Genomic DNA, 17,637 nt, shown 5'->3' with positions numbered 1-17,637 from the left:
GGCATATGTTACCAGACAAAACCAAATACTACATGACAGACAGATGGTACCAAACAAAGACATGTTACCAAAGGCATGTGTTACCAGACAAAACCAGATTTGTTACCAGTTATTTAAAACATAAAATGTCAGTTAGCCATTTTTTTAAACAAAATTACTTTCAGTGAATCTTAGAATAACATATTGCAGTACTAAAAACCATACTGCCATATTTCAACATGGTGGAAAAGGCATTGACTGTATTTTTAAGTTTCATAATTCCTTGTATTGTTCCCTTTGCACACATTTTCTTTCCAACAGTGCATGTTATGATGTTTGTTGTTGCCATGTGGACCAATTGTGTTAATATTTATTGCATGGATACAGAATGGTGTCCTCTGAAAAGGTGATACAGTAAATGAATAATTTGTACGATCTTTGAAACTTTTTAAAGAATTTTTATTGATTTCCTTATTCAATAATTTAGACTTTTATTTTTTTCAAGTAACTTTTAAAACTTTGTGCCTTTATCTGTTACTCGATGATACAATTAAAAACATTCTTTTCATGGCATCAGAAATGAGCATTTAACGTCTCCTTAATTTAAAACAAAATCTGTCAAATTAGCGTATTTGCATTAAAATATTGTTGAAAATTATCTGGCTTATTGGCAGTATCCATAATTATATAACTATCTGGCTTTTTGGCAGCATCTATAATTATATAACTGTGTTGCTGTGCACATGTAGACAATGTTCATAAACTTACCTGGCTGGACTTTTGAATGATATATGTTCAATCATGAAAACCATTATTGACAATGCTAGTTATTATTTCTGATTTTTTTTTAACCCAGACTAGATCTAGGGTACAGTCTAATGCACGCTACACCGTCTCCAAATTAAATTTTGTGGATCTTGCAGGATCAGAGAGACTGGGAAAAACAAAGGTGAGATGCTTTGATAAATTGCCTGCAAAAATAAAATATTAAGCTACATTTCATGTTAATCGTTATTAATATTATTTAGCTTATTATTGTGAAGGGCATAATTTTGAGGTAAAATAAGCTAGTATATCAGAGAAAGTATGAATGGCAAACTAAGAAACTATTATGTGACATGCTGACAAGTAAGTAAATAAATAAAAAGGAAAACTGCTTTTAATAATTGTAGAAAAGCTATATGTAGATATTGCTTTGATCACTGCAGTATTTCTCTTTTAAAATGGCTGTTGTTCTTATAGCAATATATAATACAATATATGTGAAACACTGCAGTCTTTAATTTCAGAACATGTGAAGAACATTCTGTTGTAGATCACTCAGTAGTTTTTTTCTTCTGTTGGTCATAGTAAAACCAATCTTTATATTTAAATAAATAAATATTCATTTGCAAATTAATGAAAATAACTCGTATACTTTGCTTCTTACTTGCTTCTCCCGCAAACTCAGTCATTTCAGCCATTTTTTGGGGTGGGATAGGAGAAGTCACTTCTTTCATCATGATTGCTGATTGAAGTTGGAGTCCTGAAATATGAATGTGTATTTTTGCATAGCCAAGTAGCAACAATTTTGTAATATTTTTAAAATGTATGCCTTGCCAGGGTTGAGCAAGCAAATTTCATAGCCTAACATTCAGGACAAGTTTTGGTTTGGCTGGTGAAAATTTCTAAGGGACTTGTCCAAATAAGTCAGTGTTTGTGAGTATGATAATGTCAGAAAACTGCAGATTTTTAACTTGATTCAGAGCTAGCATGTGTGAAATAATCTCAAGTAAATTATGTCTGTAAATTTGACGACTTACAGAGCATCTTGCAGACTCATATACTGTCACTCCACACATGCATACAAGACAGTGAGATCTGTCCTAGTCACAGTGTCACACACTAAGACCTGGCACTACCAGCATGTGTACAGGACAGTGACATCTGTGCTGGTTACAGTGTCACACACTAAGACCTGGCACTACCAATATGCATACAGGACAGTGAGATCTGTCCTAGTCATAGGGTCACACACTAAGTGCTGGCATTACCAACATGTGTACAGGACAGTGACATCTGTGCTGGTTACAGTGTTACACACTAAGACCTGGCACTACCAATATGCATACAGGACAGTGAGAGCTGTCCTAGTCACAGTGTCACATATTCAGTGCTGGTACTACCAACATGCATACAGGACAGTGAGAGCTGTCCTAGTCACAGTGTCACACACTAAGTGCTGGCATTACCAACATGTGTACAGGACAGTGACATCTGTGCTGGTTACAGTGTCACACACTGCACTACCAATATGCATACAGGACAGTGAGATCTGTCCTAGTCACAGTGTCACATATTCAGTGCTGGTACTACCAACATGCATACAGGACAGTGAGAGCTGCCCTAGTCATAGTATCACACACTAAGTGCTGGTACTACCAACATGCATACAGGACAGTGAGAGCTGTCCTAGTCACAGTATTACACACTAAGTGCTGGCACTACCAGCATGCATACAGGACAGTGAAAGCTGTTGGATGTGACTTATAAGAGAGTATATACAGTATGCTGTAAGTTTACATTTTCAGTGACATATTAGAAGCGTCTTATTTGGATCTTGTTTTATTATTTTTCATTCTTAAAAAAATACTTTCTTAGTATTATTACTAGAAGTGGAGATATGTGGGTCAGAATATTAACATAAATCATAAAGTTTGTTCAGTAAATTTTAAATGTTTAAATATTTAAAGAAAACTAAGTACATTACAAAGACAGCTATCTGTATTTTGTATGTTAAATAAAATCCAAAAAACAATGATAAATTCTGTGGGACAAATGATTTTTCAAAAGTCACTTACCTGGAACTAGTGGATCAAAGTATCTTTCTGTAGCGCTTCTTTTAATTCAGAATAGATACAGATTTCATCATTTTATCTTAACTGTTAAATAATTTTCTGTATGAAATTTTCATATGTAGTTAAGAATATGCCTTGTCTGTGTACATTTCAGTTCCATGTTACACATATGTGAATTCAAAATAGAAATCACATAACATATATGGATGCGTTTTGAGGCTATATCTTACTTTTGAGAGTTAAAATTTGTTGGAATTTAGCAATATATCTCGGAGAAATGGTTACTTTCATGCCTTCTTTAATTATAATTTAGAAGTGGTATGGGTGGATATGTGGTTGATGCTAACATAATTTATAAATCCACATTTCCTTTGGGGTGAAATTTACAATTAAATTTTTAAATATGAGTTAACATTTCTCACCTAAATCATATTATATTAAACTGTTTGAATGCAATAATGATTGTGAAGTAATATTTTGTGCCTTCTTAATAGCATCATAACTAAATTATTTTTGGGAATATGATGGCAGTGAAACTCATTTGGAGTCATCTTTATACTTTAAACTCTTGTGGATTCAGGAAAGAAAAATTATTTTAAATACATGATCTATGTAATATCAGTCTTGAAATTTAGAATTTTTAAGTTATTTTTTTTGCTCTCATCCTTTTTTTAAAGAAGTGCTGTTAGCTAAGTGTTTCTGAAAATTTATTTAGATTATATTGCAGTAATAAAAAAGGATTTTGGTCCACTTTTGAACATATTTTATTAATATAACAATATCTTTATAGTCCGAGGGTAAGACACAAACAGAGGCCATGTACATTAACAAATCACTGAGTTTCTTGGAACAAGTCATCATAGCTCTTGCTGACAGAAAGAGGGAACATATTCCATTCCGTCAGTCCAAGCTGACACATTGTTTGAAAGATTCTATTGGAGGTAACAGCAACACTCTTCTTATTGCAAATATATGGGGAGAAGGCTCACAGATCGAAGAAACAGTGAGTATCTTGTTGTCATTCATGTTTCGTACTTTTCTTTTCTGTCTGAATTTTCACAAATATAATGGCCCCTAAATATAAATCCCCTCAGTATTGTGCTGCCCCTCTTTAAAGCACATACCCTTATATATAATGCCCCTCATTATAATTCTTTCATCTTTTTAACACTGTCTCCTATCTATAATGCCCCCATTATAAAGATGCCCTCTTTACAACAGAGGATCCTACATATAATACCTCATTATAATGCTGCCTTTATAACACAAACCTATCTATATATATATATATATATATATATATATATATATATATATATATAGTGCCCATCATTATAATGCTGCCTTCTTTAAAACACAAGCCTTCTATATAATACCCTTATTATAATGCATCCCTCTTTAAGATGCATATCACTTATATAATACCCTTCATTATGTTGATGTCTGCTTTAAAGCATGTGCCACTATATAAAATGACCCTATCTATAATGCCACCCTTTTTAAAACACAGGTATGGCTTGTATTCCTCAAACATTGCTGAGTTTTGCTTTATTATTGCTATGATCTTTGTTTTAATTGATTTTGGTTCCTAGCTATTAAGAAGTAAATACAGTAGTCCCTAATTATAATGTTGCCCTTGGGAGCCATATATTTATACCAGCTGATACTGAGACTGCCTTATAATGTATTGATTGCATGTAACTTTGCTACCACTTAATACAATGGGATCCATGACCAGATTTGCCTTGTAACAGAAACCATGTTATGATGAAGGGCCTTATGAGAGGAACCATGTTATAATGAAGGACCTTATGACAGGAACCATGTTATAATGAAGGGCCTTATGACAGGAACCATGTTATAATGAAGGACCTTGTAACAGGAACCATGTTATAATGAAGGACCTTGTAACAGGAACCATGTTATAATGAGGGACATTGTAACAGGAACCATGTTACAATGAAGGGCCTCATAGTAAGGGGTTTCACATCATGAAATATCCTACTTTTTAGTGTTAAAGCACAGTTATGACCCCATTTTTTGTCGACAGATACCTCAGAGTGCCAAAGTTTTAAATGAGAATGAACCAAGATAATCAGGAGTTCACTCTGTGTATGCCTGAGTCTAAGACTAGAAATCAAACGTAGAATGCACCAAAATTAAATGTTAAAATTTGAAACTCATTTGAAAATTACTTAATCAGCTAAACAACTGCAAATAATAACACTTTGGCAAGTTCTCAGAATAGTTCTTTTACTCCACAGGTGTCCACAATGAGATTTGCTACTCGTATGATGTGTGTAGCCACAGAACCAGCAATTAATGAAGTCTTTGACCCAGCTGTAAGTATTTCAGTCTCTAGGTCAGTTCATTTTTAATATTTGTCAAAGTCTTGTCATTTTAAAGAACATGTCCAAAGAAGTTTGAGTTAAGGTGGAAGATTTTTTTGAGTCTTGCAATAGCTTATAAGGCTATATCTTATATCATATTCCAAGAAAGGATTATAAACACATCAGTCCATCCATCCCTAGTTCATTACAGGTTAGACCCTATGCAGGTATTGGTATTGATCTGCAGTTCAATCAACTAGAATAAATGTCTCACTGCTTTGATGAATACAGCATTACATTGAGCATTGAAATTCTAATGTATTGTTAGTGGTCACTCCTTCCATGTTGCATAATGTCCAGAAGACCCACTTTTCCTTTAACTAAATTGAAAAGAGGACTGGGTGCGTAGATAGAAAAACAACCAGTAGTAAGTTTTTTTGCACCACTGAGAATTGGCAGTGTATTTAAACTTTTTAAACAAGAAATTCCAGTTGTAGCTCAAAGTCCCAATATATTGACAGTGTGTAACATTAATCAGAATAATTTTTCTTAATTTGGGTCATGCTAGCAGACTGCCAGATTGTCATAACATAGATGTACCCAAGTGTCACATCTGATTTGGAAGTTATAAGCTTGAATTTGTTGCTCAAAATATTTGGATAAAATAGGGCCTAATTTGCCTCTATTGAAGCATTGGCTTATCACTGAGTGTAATAATAATTCAGAGCTGTAATGAGGGATCTTTGTCCATGAAAGGTCCACTTAGTTTTATCTGTAATATGGGAACTTTGTCCATGAGATTACCAGTCAGTTTTGTATGACGGTTGTAAATCGAAATCGATTGATGCTAAACCACCCAAACAGTTAGGAAAAGTAAGGTAACATAGAGATTTTGAAAACAACACTTTAAAATCTTTTCATGTTTATACTTAATTATTTTCTTGCTTTCATCCTTTGCAGGTATTGGTCAAAAAACTTCAGAAAGAAATTATGCATTTAAAGAATGAATTAGCCATGCATGATACTTTGGTAAGTGAATCAAATTTGCTTTGTACTTCATTATTTCATTTGGATATTTCAGCGTGCTTCCTGATTTGTTTTTGTTATTCAGACTGCTACATGAATAATTCTTCTGTTTTCAGTGTCTTCTAGAGCTAGGTACAGGTTCATTTTTATTTTCCTGCCTCTTTAATAAATATGTATTGAGTATGTGGTATTGCACATGTCCATCTATCCTATTTTATCTCACATCACATCTGCAAAAAAAAAATCATTTCTGCTTACTAATTGTAATGGCTTTATGAATCACACTTCGCCAGTGGCTTTAGATTAGGTTGACCATGGGCATATGGCCCTGTTTGACTTCCAACATTGGTCTTCAATTGTATGTATTGGCACAGGCATCGGAGTTTCCTCTCACTCTTCCAATACTGTGTTAGATATTCAGACTGGTCTAGTTACAACATATAGGACTTATGTTTACAGTAATTAGTATGCACAAATTCTTTACTCAAATAATTAATGAATTAAAGTTTACATTAAATTAATAATGTTGATTGATAAGTAGCAACGTATGACTTCTTTTTGAAAACCACTGTTATGTAGTACAAGTTTCAACCAAAATTTTGTAAAAATGGCCATCAACTTTGTAGAAGTCATACTGGTCCAATATCAAATTTTATGGCCACTGTTACTAATAGTGAACAAACCATTAAACAACTTCACAAAAACAGATGAAAATTCGACCAAATCAGACAGCATTCTGGCATGAAAGGCTTCACATTTGTACAAGTGATGCAGCTTTGCTTTCAGATATAGCTGGTTGGACTAAAAACAAAGAAAACATTGAGTGACTTCACAAATACTATTCATCAGAATTTTACCAAATTTGACAGAAAGTATCATGGCATTGAGGGCTTTCAAATTCATACAAATGATGCTGACTTTGCTTCAGATGTGGCCAAATGTGATTTCCATGAAACAACCTTTAAATGACTTATTCTCAAAAACTGCTGAATACAGTTTGACCAGATTTGACAGAAATCAGCATGACATTGAGACCTTTCAGGTTTGTGATATATTCTTTCTGTCAGTTGTTTTTATTTGTGTCTGTATGTAGTATGGTATTTCATGACTGTTCTTTAATGTTAATTAATTTGGTGTAAAATGCATGAATGTTTTTTTATTATATTAGCAGGCTTCAGGTATGTTAGAGTTTAGCCAATTGTGTTACCCTTTTTAAGGAAAGAATTATTATTACATATATTATTGTTTTTATTATTATTTGTTGTGTGCCCAGTACACTACCATCTGTAAACTTAAACAAAGATTGTTATTCACTTCCCTCAGTGACATGTAACAAAGGTACTGATACAGGGACAGAAAGATTATGGTACCCATTTCAGTTTTCAGCTCTACAAAATAGCTTGAAAACAAACTAGTAAGATTTGTTTAAGGGTCTACCCAGGAAAAAATGTGATGATTACAAATGAATTACAGCTTGTTGGACAATGATGATAAATGCTATTAGTTTTTTTATACTTTTTTTTTGCATCATTCAAGGTAAAATTTATTTATTATCTCATGAAAATGCCAAGCACCAAAAATGACACTAAAATGAATTACAGTATATGTATAGACATCATTGTCTAGCCCACATTAATATAAAAGTGAGACTTGGCAGTTGCTTATCAGTGGCAACATTGACGACATCATTAATATGTTCAAATTTTTTATCAAGGTTTTCTTTTGAGTATGGAATCAATATGCATGCAAAGCTGTGTATTATTTATTGACTCACTGGTACTAAAAAGTCAATACAGTACAATTTGTCATGAAAACCAGTCTTTTGCCAGAAATAATGGTCACCTAAGACAAGTCTTCTATGATGATGGTCTCATAGCAGTGGTCTCTTAAAAAAGGTTTTACTGTACTTTTTATTACACAAACCCACCCCTGACTTTTGTTTAAATTTGGCAATGTGCCAGTGTCTTAGAGTCATTTAAAATAAACCTCCAGGTACATAATGTGCTTGCCTGAAAGATGTAACGTTATCTGTTTCTGTGCTTGACAAAGTTGTAATAAGAAATCAACTATTTGACAAAGGTGTAATAAGAAATATACTATTTGACAAAGGTGTAATAAGAAATCTACTATTTGACAAAGGTGTAATAAGAAATCAACTATTTGACAAAGGTGTAATAAGAAATCTACTATTTGACAAAGGTGTAATAAGAAATCTACTATTTGACAAAGGTGTAATAAGAAATCTACTATTTGACAAAGGTGTAATAAGAAATCTACTATTTGACAAAGGTGTAATAAGAAATCTACTATTTGACAAAGGTGTAATAAGAAATCTACTATTGCTCTGAAGCTTTATAGGTTCTTTACTGGATTGAATCAACACATTTTGTTTTTGAAAAGCCAGGAATATTTGTATCTATATTTTGAATAGTCAGGTCACTGTTGATGTAAACAAACTTAATGGAAAGAAATACAGTTGACATTTTTGAAAGTTCACATAATCATATGATTGGTATTGTTTTTTTCCCTTCTAAACTTGGATTTAATCATTATAAACAAGTAAGTAGTTTTTAACTTTGTTGATTAATTGCCAGCTTATTTAGTTTGACTTTTTTTTGTACCTGCCAGAAGGAGACTAATATGTCAAACTAGTATGCACCTTTATGTTACCTGTCTCAGTATATATACAGTACCTGTCTCAGTATATATACAGTACCTGTCTCAGTATATATACAGTACCTATATCAGTATATATGCATTACTTAATTATTGCTTCTTCATCCCTTCATAGGAAATTAAATGTATTAATAGCATGATGAATTGGATTATTTACATAAACTTATGTGATGACAAATATGCATTATCTTTTCATAAATTTAAGTCAATGGCCTCATTGTACAGTGTGTGACAAATATTTCTAACAATCGTATCTTTTTGGATGGTTGGTCTAAGTGATGGTTGTAGTTATTTTCCATTGAACAGTTTTAGCTATCACAACATTTGGTTTCTTTTTCAGTACATTTATTGCATTTATTTCAAAGTAGTTCACAGTGACCTATTGCTATGTTTACTCAAAAAATTGTTTAGGTTAAAATGTAAAATATGTTTTTCCTCAATGTTTTATAAAAGGTTTTACAATACTTTATTTGACCTTTGCAGTTGTTAATAAAGGCAGTGTAACCTAATTGTATTACCAGGGTGTATTTCTGATAATATTGTATGTGAAAAAATGTTTATTGTTCCCTTTCCATAATATTAAAACAATAATCCCCATTTTTTGACCATTTCAGATGATATCAAGGGAAAAGGTTATGTTTGTTGAGAAATCTTTGTTTATGTAGATATATTGTATACTTAACTGTAGATAAATATCATGCCTTTTGATATTGTTATGAAGTGTTGTGTATAGAGATGACACAGTATCATTTGAATTTATGTTTTTTATCAGATAGATCTAACAATGCTTTTTATATATATTGCAAATTTTAGCAACACGGAAACGAGGACCACAATTTATAGTAAATACGTTATATTTCAAACTCTACATGATATATAATAAAATATTGTATATTTCAAATGCTACACAATAGTAAAATACTGTATATTTCAAACTCTACATGATATATAATAAAATACTGAACATTTCAAACTCTACACAATAGTAAAATACTGTATATTTCAAATTCTACACAATAGTAAAATACTGTATATTTCAAACTCTACACAATAGTAACATACTGTATATTTCAAACTCTACACAATAGTAACATAATGTATATTTCAAACTCTACACAATAGTAAAATACTGTATATTTCAAACTCTACACAGTAGTAAAATAGTGTATATTTCAAACTCTACACAGTAGTAAAATACTAAATATTTCAAACTCTACACAGTAGTAAAATACTGAATATTTCAAACTCTACACAGTAGTAAAATACTGTATATTTCAAACTCTACACAATAGTAAAATACTGTATAATTCAAACTCTACACAATAGTAACATACTGTATATTTCAAACTCTATACATTAGTAAAATACGGTATATTTCAAACTCTACACAATAGTACAGTACTGTATATTTCAAACTCTACACAATCTTTATTAATAAAAATACTTTATATTTCAAACTCTACACAGTCAATAGTAAAATACTCTATATTTCAAATTCAACACAGTCTTTGGTAAATTAACTGTATATTTAAAACTCTAGTCATATAATCTACAGTATAATATTGTGTATATCAAACTCTAAAGGATCTGTAGTCAGATACTGCATATTTCAAACTATACAAATTGTTGTAAAATACTGTGTATTTGAAACTCAACGCAATCTGTAGTACAATAGTGTATTTCAAACTCTACATAAATACTGTATGTTTCAAACTCTACATGAATAATGTATATTTCAAACTCTATATGAATACTGTATATTTCAAACTCTACATGAATACTGTATATTTCAAAGTCTACATGAATACTGTATATTTCAAACTCTACATGAATAATATATATTTCAAACTCTATATGAATACTGTATATTTCAAAGTCTACATGAATACTGTATATTTCAAACTCTACACAATCAATAGTAAAATACTGTATATTTCAAACTCTACACAATCTGTTGTTAACTACTGTAAATTTCAAACTCTACACAATCTATTATTAACTACTGCATATTTCAGACTCTACACAATCTGTTGTTAACTACTGTAAATCTCAAACTCTGCACAATCTATTGTTAACTACTGTATATTTCAAACTCAAAACAATATACATTGAAATACAGTGTATTTAAAATTCTACACAATCTATAGTAAACTACTGTATATTTCAGACTCAAAACAAGATAAGTGAAATACTGTGTATTTCAAACTCTACACAACCTACAGTACAAAATACTGTGTATATAAAACTCTACGTGATCTTTAGCAAACTACCAAATTTTGAAACTCTACAGGATCTATTATAAAATACTATGTATTTTAGACTCTACACAATCTTATCGTAAATTGTTGAAATGTATTACTTATTTGTCTTAGTCTCTTGGATGAAATAACAATTGTTAATAATGTAAATGAGAAATTGAAATTTGCTGACTTACATGTACTAGAGAATAATTACAATCATAAAATGTTATGAAACAAGTTGTAAATGCACACAGATTGTTACCAACATTTATATGTATGGACGTTTAAATGTCCATGTAAGTTTCCGGTTGCACCTTTAGTATTGAAATCCATATTTTTAGTTATTTTCATGTTTTTAAAATTGCAGTATTCTTACATTCACAGTTTCACATATAGCCTTGAAATATACTGATAATTTGTAAAATGAAGTTACTAATTCCTAGTCTTAAAATTTTACACATTCAAAAGGACAGACATTATATAATTTTTTTTTTTTATTGTACTGATAGAATTTTGGTAGAGTAAAACCTATATTGCCTTTTGGATCATTGTAAATTCTTCCTACATTTATGTAAAAAATGCTGTACCTTACACAGTATGAGAGTAATTTAAAATTTATTAAATTGTTTTTATAATCTAATTGCATGCATAATTAGTAGATGCTTTTCATACACATTTTGATGTTGTCTAACACATCACATTGTCATGTAAATATATGAATAGTTTTTCCCTTGATGTTGAATGAATAGTTGTATTATGTGATTGAGTCCACAATATTCAAGATGAATGCAAGTTCATAAACATTTGTACAAATTTTGCACTTGCACTTTTTCATTTTATAGAATGATCATTATCTGTGATGAAAACTTTTAAACTGTAGAGTTGCATGATTTTTTTATAACGCTAATAAGCACAGGCTCTGTAAATTTGGTAGATTATAGGCTCTGCTTTTCACTCCATTCTGATGAAAATAATGGATATTTGTCTTGAATATTCAACTTTTATTTCTTGTTCTATCAATGAAATATTTATGATTCACAGCACAATCCAGTCTTGTTTATCGGAATTCACCTTTTTTTGTGTAATATGAAAACAGGACAATTTATTCTACTTATTTGAAGTTAAACTTGTCTATGCAACATAGTAAATGGGCCTGTATTGGGTCAAATATACAAAACAAGACTAGATTACATTTTGTTTTATGGTCATAACATACTTATTATGAAGTGTAATTAGTACTGACATACCCATATAACTTAGGTTGTTATTGCATCCAGAAGGTTTCCAGATATCAGACCTAAATCTTTCTTACTGAAATGCAGAAATCAGGCTTTATGGTTGACATATGCTTTTCTGAATTTATAGAAATATCATATGGCACTTTAAGAGTCAGAAAATTGGTGCATAAATGTATGGAGTATTTATGATTACTGAGAAGTGAGAGGTGCAAAAACCAATTGGTTAGGGAGTATTTTTGGGTGTCAGAAGTGTGAATTTCTCCATACTGCAATTTGTTGCAATAAAGAATAGTACACAGGTACTAAGATTACCTTTGAAAGAAAACCTATAACGTTGTAACTTCTGTACTTCAAATTGCAGACAAATAGAAGTCAGGTTGTGTATGATCCTTTGTCAGAACAACAGAAATATGAAATTAAACAACAGGTCCGAAGATACTTGGAGGGCAACCTTGATGAAATTGATGTAAGTGACTTTCTCATTGTTGTTTCTTTAATTTAAGGTAATGTTTATAATTATGAACAACATTTTAAAGTAACTTTTAAGAACTTATTTTCTTAAGATAATATTGGCATGTGAATCATACCATACACAGCACTCCCTTATTACAGTGTACTTCATTATAATGTGGGTATGGTCATGGAGCCCATTGTATTGTGTAGTAGTAAAAGTATATGTACAGTGTGGTTCATTATGAAGCAACTTTGTTACAAGGTGGTTTCCATATAAGTCATTATACCCCATGTCTCTCATAAACTGTTATAATGAGGGAGTGCTCAGCAAGGTGGTTTTATTATAAGACCATATGTTTTATGTCTTCCATTGACAGCATTGTGATAAAGTAGTGTTGTATCAGGTGTTTTCACTATAAGGCAGTATGGTTCCCATAGACAGCATGATAATGAGGGTGTGCTGTAAGGAGGTTCACCAGAGCACAGTATGCTTTTATAGACAGTGATACAATAAGGGTGTACTGTATTAGGATGTTTCACCATAACACAGTAAACTGTAAGGTTCCCATGGATAGTGTTATAATGAGGGTGTGCTGTAAGGAGGTTTCACCATAACACAGTATGCTTTATGGTTCCCATATAAAGTGTTTTAATATGAGTGTGCTGTAAGGCGGTTTCATCATAACACAATATACTTTATTGTTCCCATGATTGCATTATAATGAGGGTTTGCTGTATTAGAAGGTTTTACCATAGCACAGTATGTTTTATGGTTCCCATAGACAGCTTTATAATGAAGGTGTGCTGTATTAGGAGGTTTCTCCATAACACAGTATGCTTTATGGTTCCCGTGAATAGCTTTATAATGAGGGTGTGCTGTATTAGGAGGTTTCACCATAACACAGTATGCTTTATGGTTCCCATAGACAGTGTTATAATGAAGGTGTGCTGAATTAGGAGGTTTCATCATAACACAATATGCTTTATGGTTCCCAAGAATAACATTATAATGAGGGTGCAATGTATTAGGAGGTTTCACCATAACACAATATGCTTTATGGTTCCAGTTTATCTGTATAGGTAGATTGCCAAACAATTTAATTGTCATTAATATTGCAACCATATCACCATATTTGAGTATTTAGAGTTTGTGAAATTCAAAATATCATTGGTTATTTACCATATCATAAAACTAAACTAGATTTTTAATTGGAAATTTGGGAAATTTTAACAAATGCAGAATTTCCAAGTTCAGTATTCTAATGCTAAAACACTTTCTCTTGGACCCTTAAACATCTGTCTAAAATATACAAACTCAACTTAGTAAGTTTTTTTTTAAAAACTCAGAGTAAGATGAATTCATTTGAAATGCACAATCATGTAGATACAGACAAATAGCAGTTGTACATTTGTGTTCGGTATGAGTCATTTTGTCAGCTCTAGTAATCAACATTACTGGTTTGAACTTCAGTTTGTGGTCATATTTAGATATAACAAGAAATGTTTTCTTGTAAAAAAAGATGGTCACATGGAAGAGGTCTTTAGCATGTTTGATTAATCAGTGACATTTTCCATATACAAGGCAGTCTCACAGATATGTCAAGGTTTACAAGTCCCTCTTGTTAATTTCACATATTGACTCAATATAAAGCATACTTCCCTATAGAGGACAGTCCCTTCCATGTTCACTAGAGACAGGTTTTATTGTATAAGTAGGATTATCATTATTTCTGATAATTTTAACCTTTATTCTCTTGTTTTACAGATCATAAATATTCGACAGATTCAAGGTGTATTTGAGTCCTTCAGGGAAATTTATCAGTAAGTTTGTAAATTGATTCAGTGTTCTATATATTTTTTTTAATCATTCATAACAAACTTTCTATTTAAACTGATGTTTTTATAATGTTGCGCAAGACTATCATCAGATATCTTTGTATGGAATTTGAAACTTTAAAAATTGTTTTGGATTCTGGGTTACATAATAAATCATATTTTTATTATTGTACATAAACCTTTACTATGCAATTTATTGTTTTTTGTTTGGATTTCTATACTTATTTTTTGAAATCTTATTCATTTTGGTACATGCAAAATTAGTTCGGGTCTTGATTTACAAAACAAACCATGTACAAATATTTTGAAATGATCACCGGTGAATGTCGAGCACTTGATTTGTAAGAAATACTATGATCTGCATGACTATTTTAATTCATTATGTTTTTCTTTGCATTGTCTCTCTTCAGTAGATCCTTAATTATGTACAAATAAATATCTACATACATTATTCCCTCAGTTTTGGTTTTATGAGAATCATTTTTATACTTTCATTTTAAAACAAAGTTTCCCTGTATCATTTACATATGGATTTTACCACATAGATTTTTGAATAGTTTGGTCATGTATGTCATAATCTAGTTGGAGTTTTCTCTGCCCTTTCCCACCCTGCATTAAATATTTGGACAGTTATATTGGAGTAGAAGGTCATTACATTCCCTGGTGACAAGTTGGAATTTGGTAAATCAAGTGGTGATAGTATTGGATAGCTGCTTACTAGTGGGACTAGCAATGGGAAGTGACTTACCTTGAGCCCTACCTTTCCAAATTAATATAAAGATGGTGTATTTCTCAAGATAATAATTAAAACTTATGTCATCTCTTTCATAGGCTGTCAATCAAGCCCAAAATACAGACTGTGTATAAAATGAACCTCTTACTTGAATGCCTTTTCTCATATTGCATGGCTGCATGATCCAAAATATTGTGGCCTAGTTTATCCATGATGCTAGAGGTCACATGATTCAATCAACCTATGAAGGGAAAAGGCTGATGATAATTCAGTAGTGTTAGGATAAGTAGGCTGCATGATTTGGCAGTCATGTGGCTAAGTATTACTGCATCACAGAGCAGAATCTGTTCAACAATGGTTAATTAAATTAAATATTGAGTTATTCAAGTTTAATATTTGCACAGTGAAAAAGATCAGTGTAAACACTGACTAATACAGAGTGTGAAAGGTCAGAGTAAACTCTGAGTAACACAGAGTTGGAAAGGTCAGAGTATTAACTCTAACATGGAGTGGGAATGATCAGAGTAAACTCTGAGTAACACAGAGTTGGAAAGGTCAGAGTATTAACTCTAACATGGAGTGGGAAAGGTCAGAGTAAACTCTGAGTAACACAGAGTTGGAAAGGTCAGAGTATTAACTCTAACATGGAGTGGGAATGATCAGAGTAAACTCTAATAATTTACAATACACAGTCAAGAGCTGTGACATTACTTTGACATCATAACTATCTCTAGGATGTGTCGCTACAGACAGTTACATTTTTTATATAATTTCCAAATTTTGTTAGCACTGTGTATTATAAAAGGGATTTGTGTTTACTGACACTGTGATGATACTGTTACAAGGGATTGCTCAGTGATTAGTTTGTCAGATTTGAGATTGAAAGGGTGCAGGTTGCAATCCTAACATTTGACCAGCCTGAGTCACCTAACCTGATGTACCCATGGGCAAGGCACTTTATTCCAATTTGTTTTGACACTAAGTAACCTACTTGTGTTTCAGTGCCATATAAACACCAAACGGGAACACATACTGTGATATATTGTACATTTTATTTGCTTCTAGGGCTGGATTGGTCTACTAGTAAACCAGAATAGATCAATGTTAGGAACCAATATGATGACAGAAATTTATTCTTAAGTCCTTTATTAATCCAATAGAAAATTTAATAAATGCTTGACTTGTCATAAAAAATGATATTCAGTAAATGGAATAAATCAATAAACCATACGTTTTCCATGTGAACCAATCACACAGTACAGGAAGTAAGTAAGCTATTATTTATTAACTATGTAGAGCTACATGTCGTAGTCTCAGCTTTCAGTACAACTGATGTCACAGCTGGAGTATTCCTTTATCCTTGGTAAATTTGTGTGTAAAATGACTTAACACAAGAATAGTTTACAGACAAGAAAAATTTATAGGTAAACATTCTTGAATAACATTAAATGTGTATTTGAAGTACAGTATCATGAATTGGATATTGCCTATTGCGTTAGAAATGAGCTGTTGATACCCAGCCCTAATTGGCTGCTCTCATATATCATAGACACTGTTGTGACTGATATATGTTAGCAGATCAGAAAACACAGAGGCGCTGTCCCCTTTTCTGGCACTGTAATAAAAACACAGTAGAGCTGTTGCCTTTCTGTTATTATAATAAAACCTTAGTAGTGCTGTCCCAATCTGTCACTATAATAAAAACATTAATGCTGTCCCCTTTCTGACACTATAATAAAAACACAGTAGTGCTGTTCCCTTTCTGGCACTGTTATAAAAACAGTAGTGCTATCCAATTTTGGGCACTAAAATAAAAAACACAGTAGTGTTGTCTCCATTTGGGCACTTTAGTAAAAGAAACAGAATAGTGTTGTCCCCATTTTGGCACTATAATAAAAAGACAGTAGTGCTTTTGCCATTCTGGCACTATAATAAAAGTATTTGTGGTGTTATTTGTAGACAAATGGAGAAGGATGTGGAAGAGAGATTAAGACACAAGTTTGCCCTGATTGATAGGACAGATCCAGCAGCCATTGCTGCAGCTCAACAGGTGGGTCAAACAGGCTAATTTATTAATTTTCATTAGATATAACATTTTATGATATATTTGAGTAATATTTTATACTGTACCGTGAGCTGTTTGCAGTATGTGATATACTGCATTATTTTAGAAGCCAGAAATTTAATGTTTAAGGAAAATATGTGCATTTTTAAATTATATTTTTAACATAGAAACTAAGACAATGTAATGCAATCACCTGACATTGTGTCATCTCATTATGTGACATT

General features: G+C 31.8%; 1 protein-coding gene across 3 annotated transcripts in view; it reads left to right on the top strand.

The window, feature by feature from the left end:
- LOC149790582 (kinesin-like protein KIF9) overlaps positions 1-17,637 on the top strand; it is a 63,234-nt gene that overhangs the window by 14,844 nt on the left and 30,753 nt on the right. For 2 of the 3 annotated variants that reach the window (XM_089972674.1, XM_089972672.1), the window contains exons 7-13: positions 836-928; positions 3,607-3,819; positions 5,081-5,158; positions 6,107-6,175; positions 12,688-12,792; positions 14,545-14,600; positions 17,308-17,398. In XM_089972674.1, the coding sequence (XP_089828800.1) occupies positions 836-928; positions 3,607-3,819; positions 5,081-5,158; positions 6,107-6,175; positions 12,688-12,792; positions 14,545-14,600; positions 17,308-17,398 (705 nt within the window). Of the gene's footprint in view, positions 1-835; positions 929-3,606; positions 3,820-5,080; positions 5,159-6,106; positions 6,176-9,462; positions 9,481-12,687; positions 12,793-14,544; positions 14,601-17,307; positions 17,399-17,637 lie in introns of all 3 variants that reach the window. The other variant, XM_089972673.1, reaches the window with a different exon arrangement.

Source organism: Sinohyriopsis cumingii, chromosome 10, assembly GCF_028554795.1.
Source record: "Sinohyriopsis cumingii isolate HCF-2022 chromosome 10, ASM2855479v2, whole genome shotgun sequence".
NCBI classification, from domain to species: domain Eukaryota; kingdom Metazoa; phylum Mollusca; class Bivalvia; order Unionida; family Unionidae; genus Sinohyriopsis; species Sinohyriopsis cumingii.
This window is presented reverse-complemented; position numbering and strand designations above follow the sequence as displayed.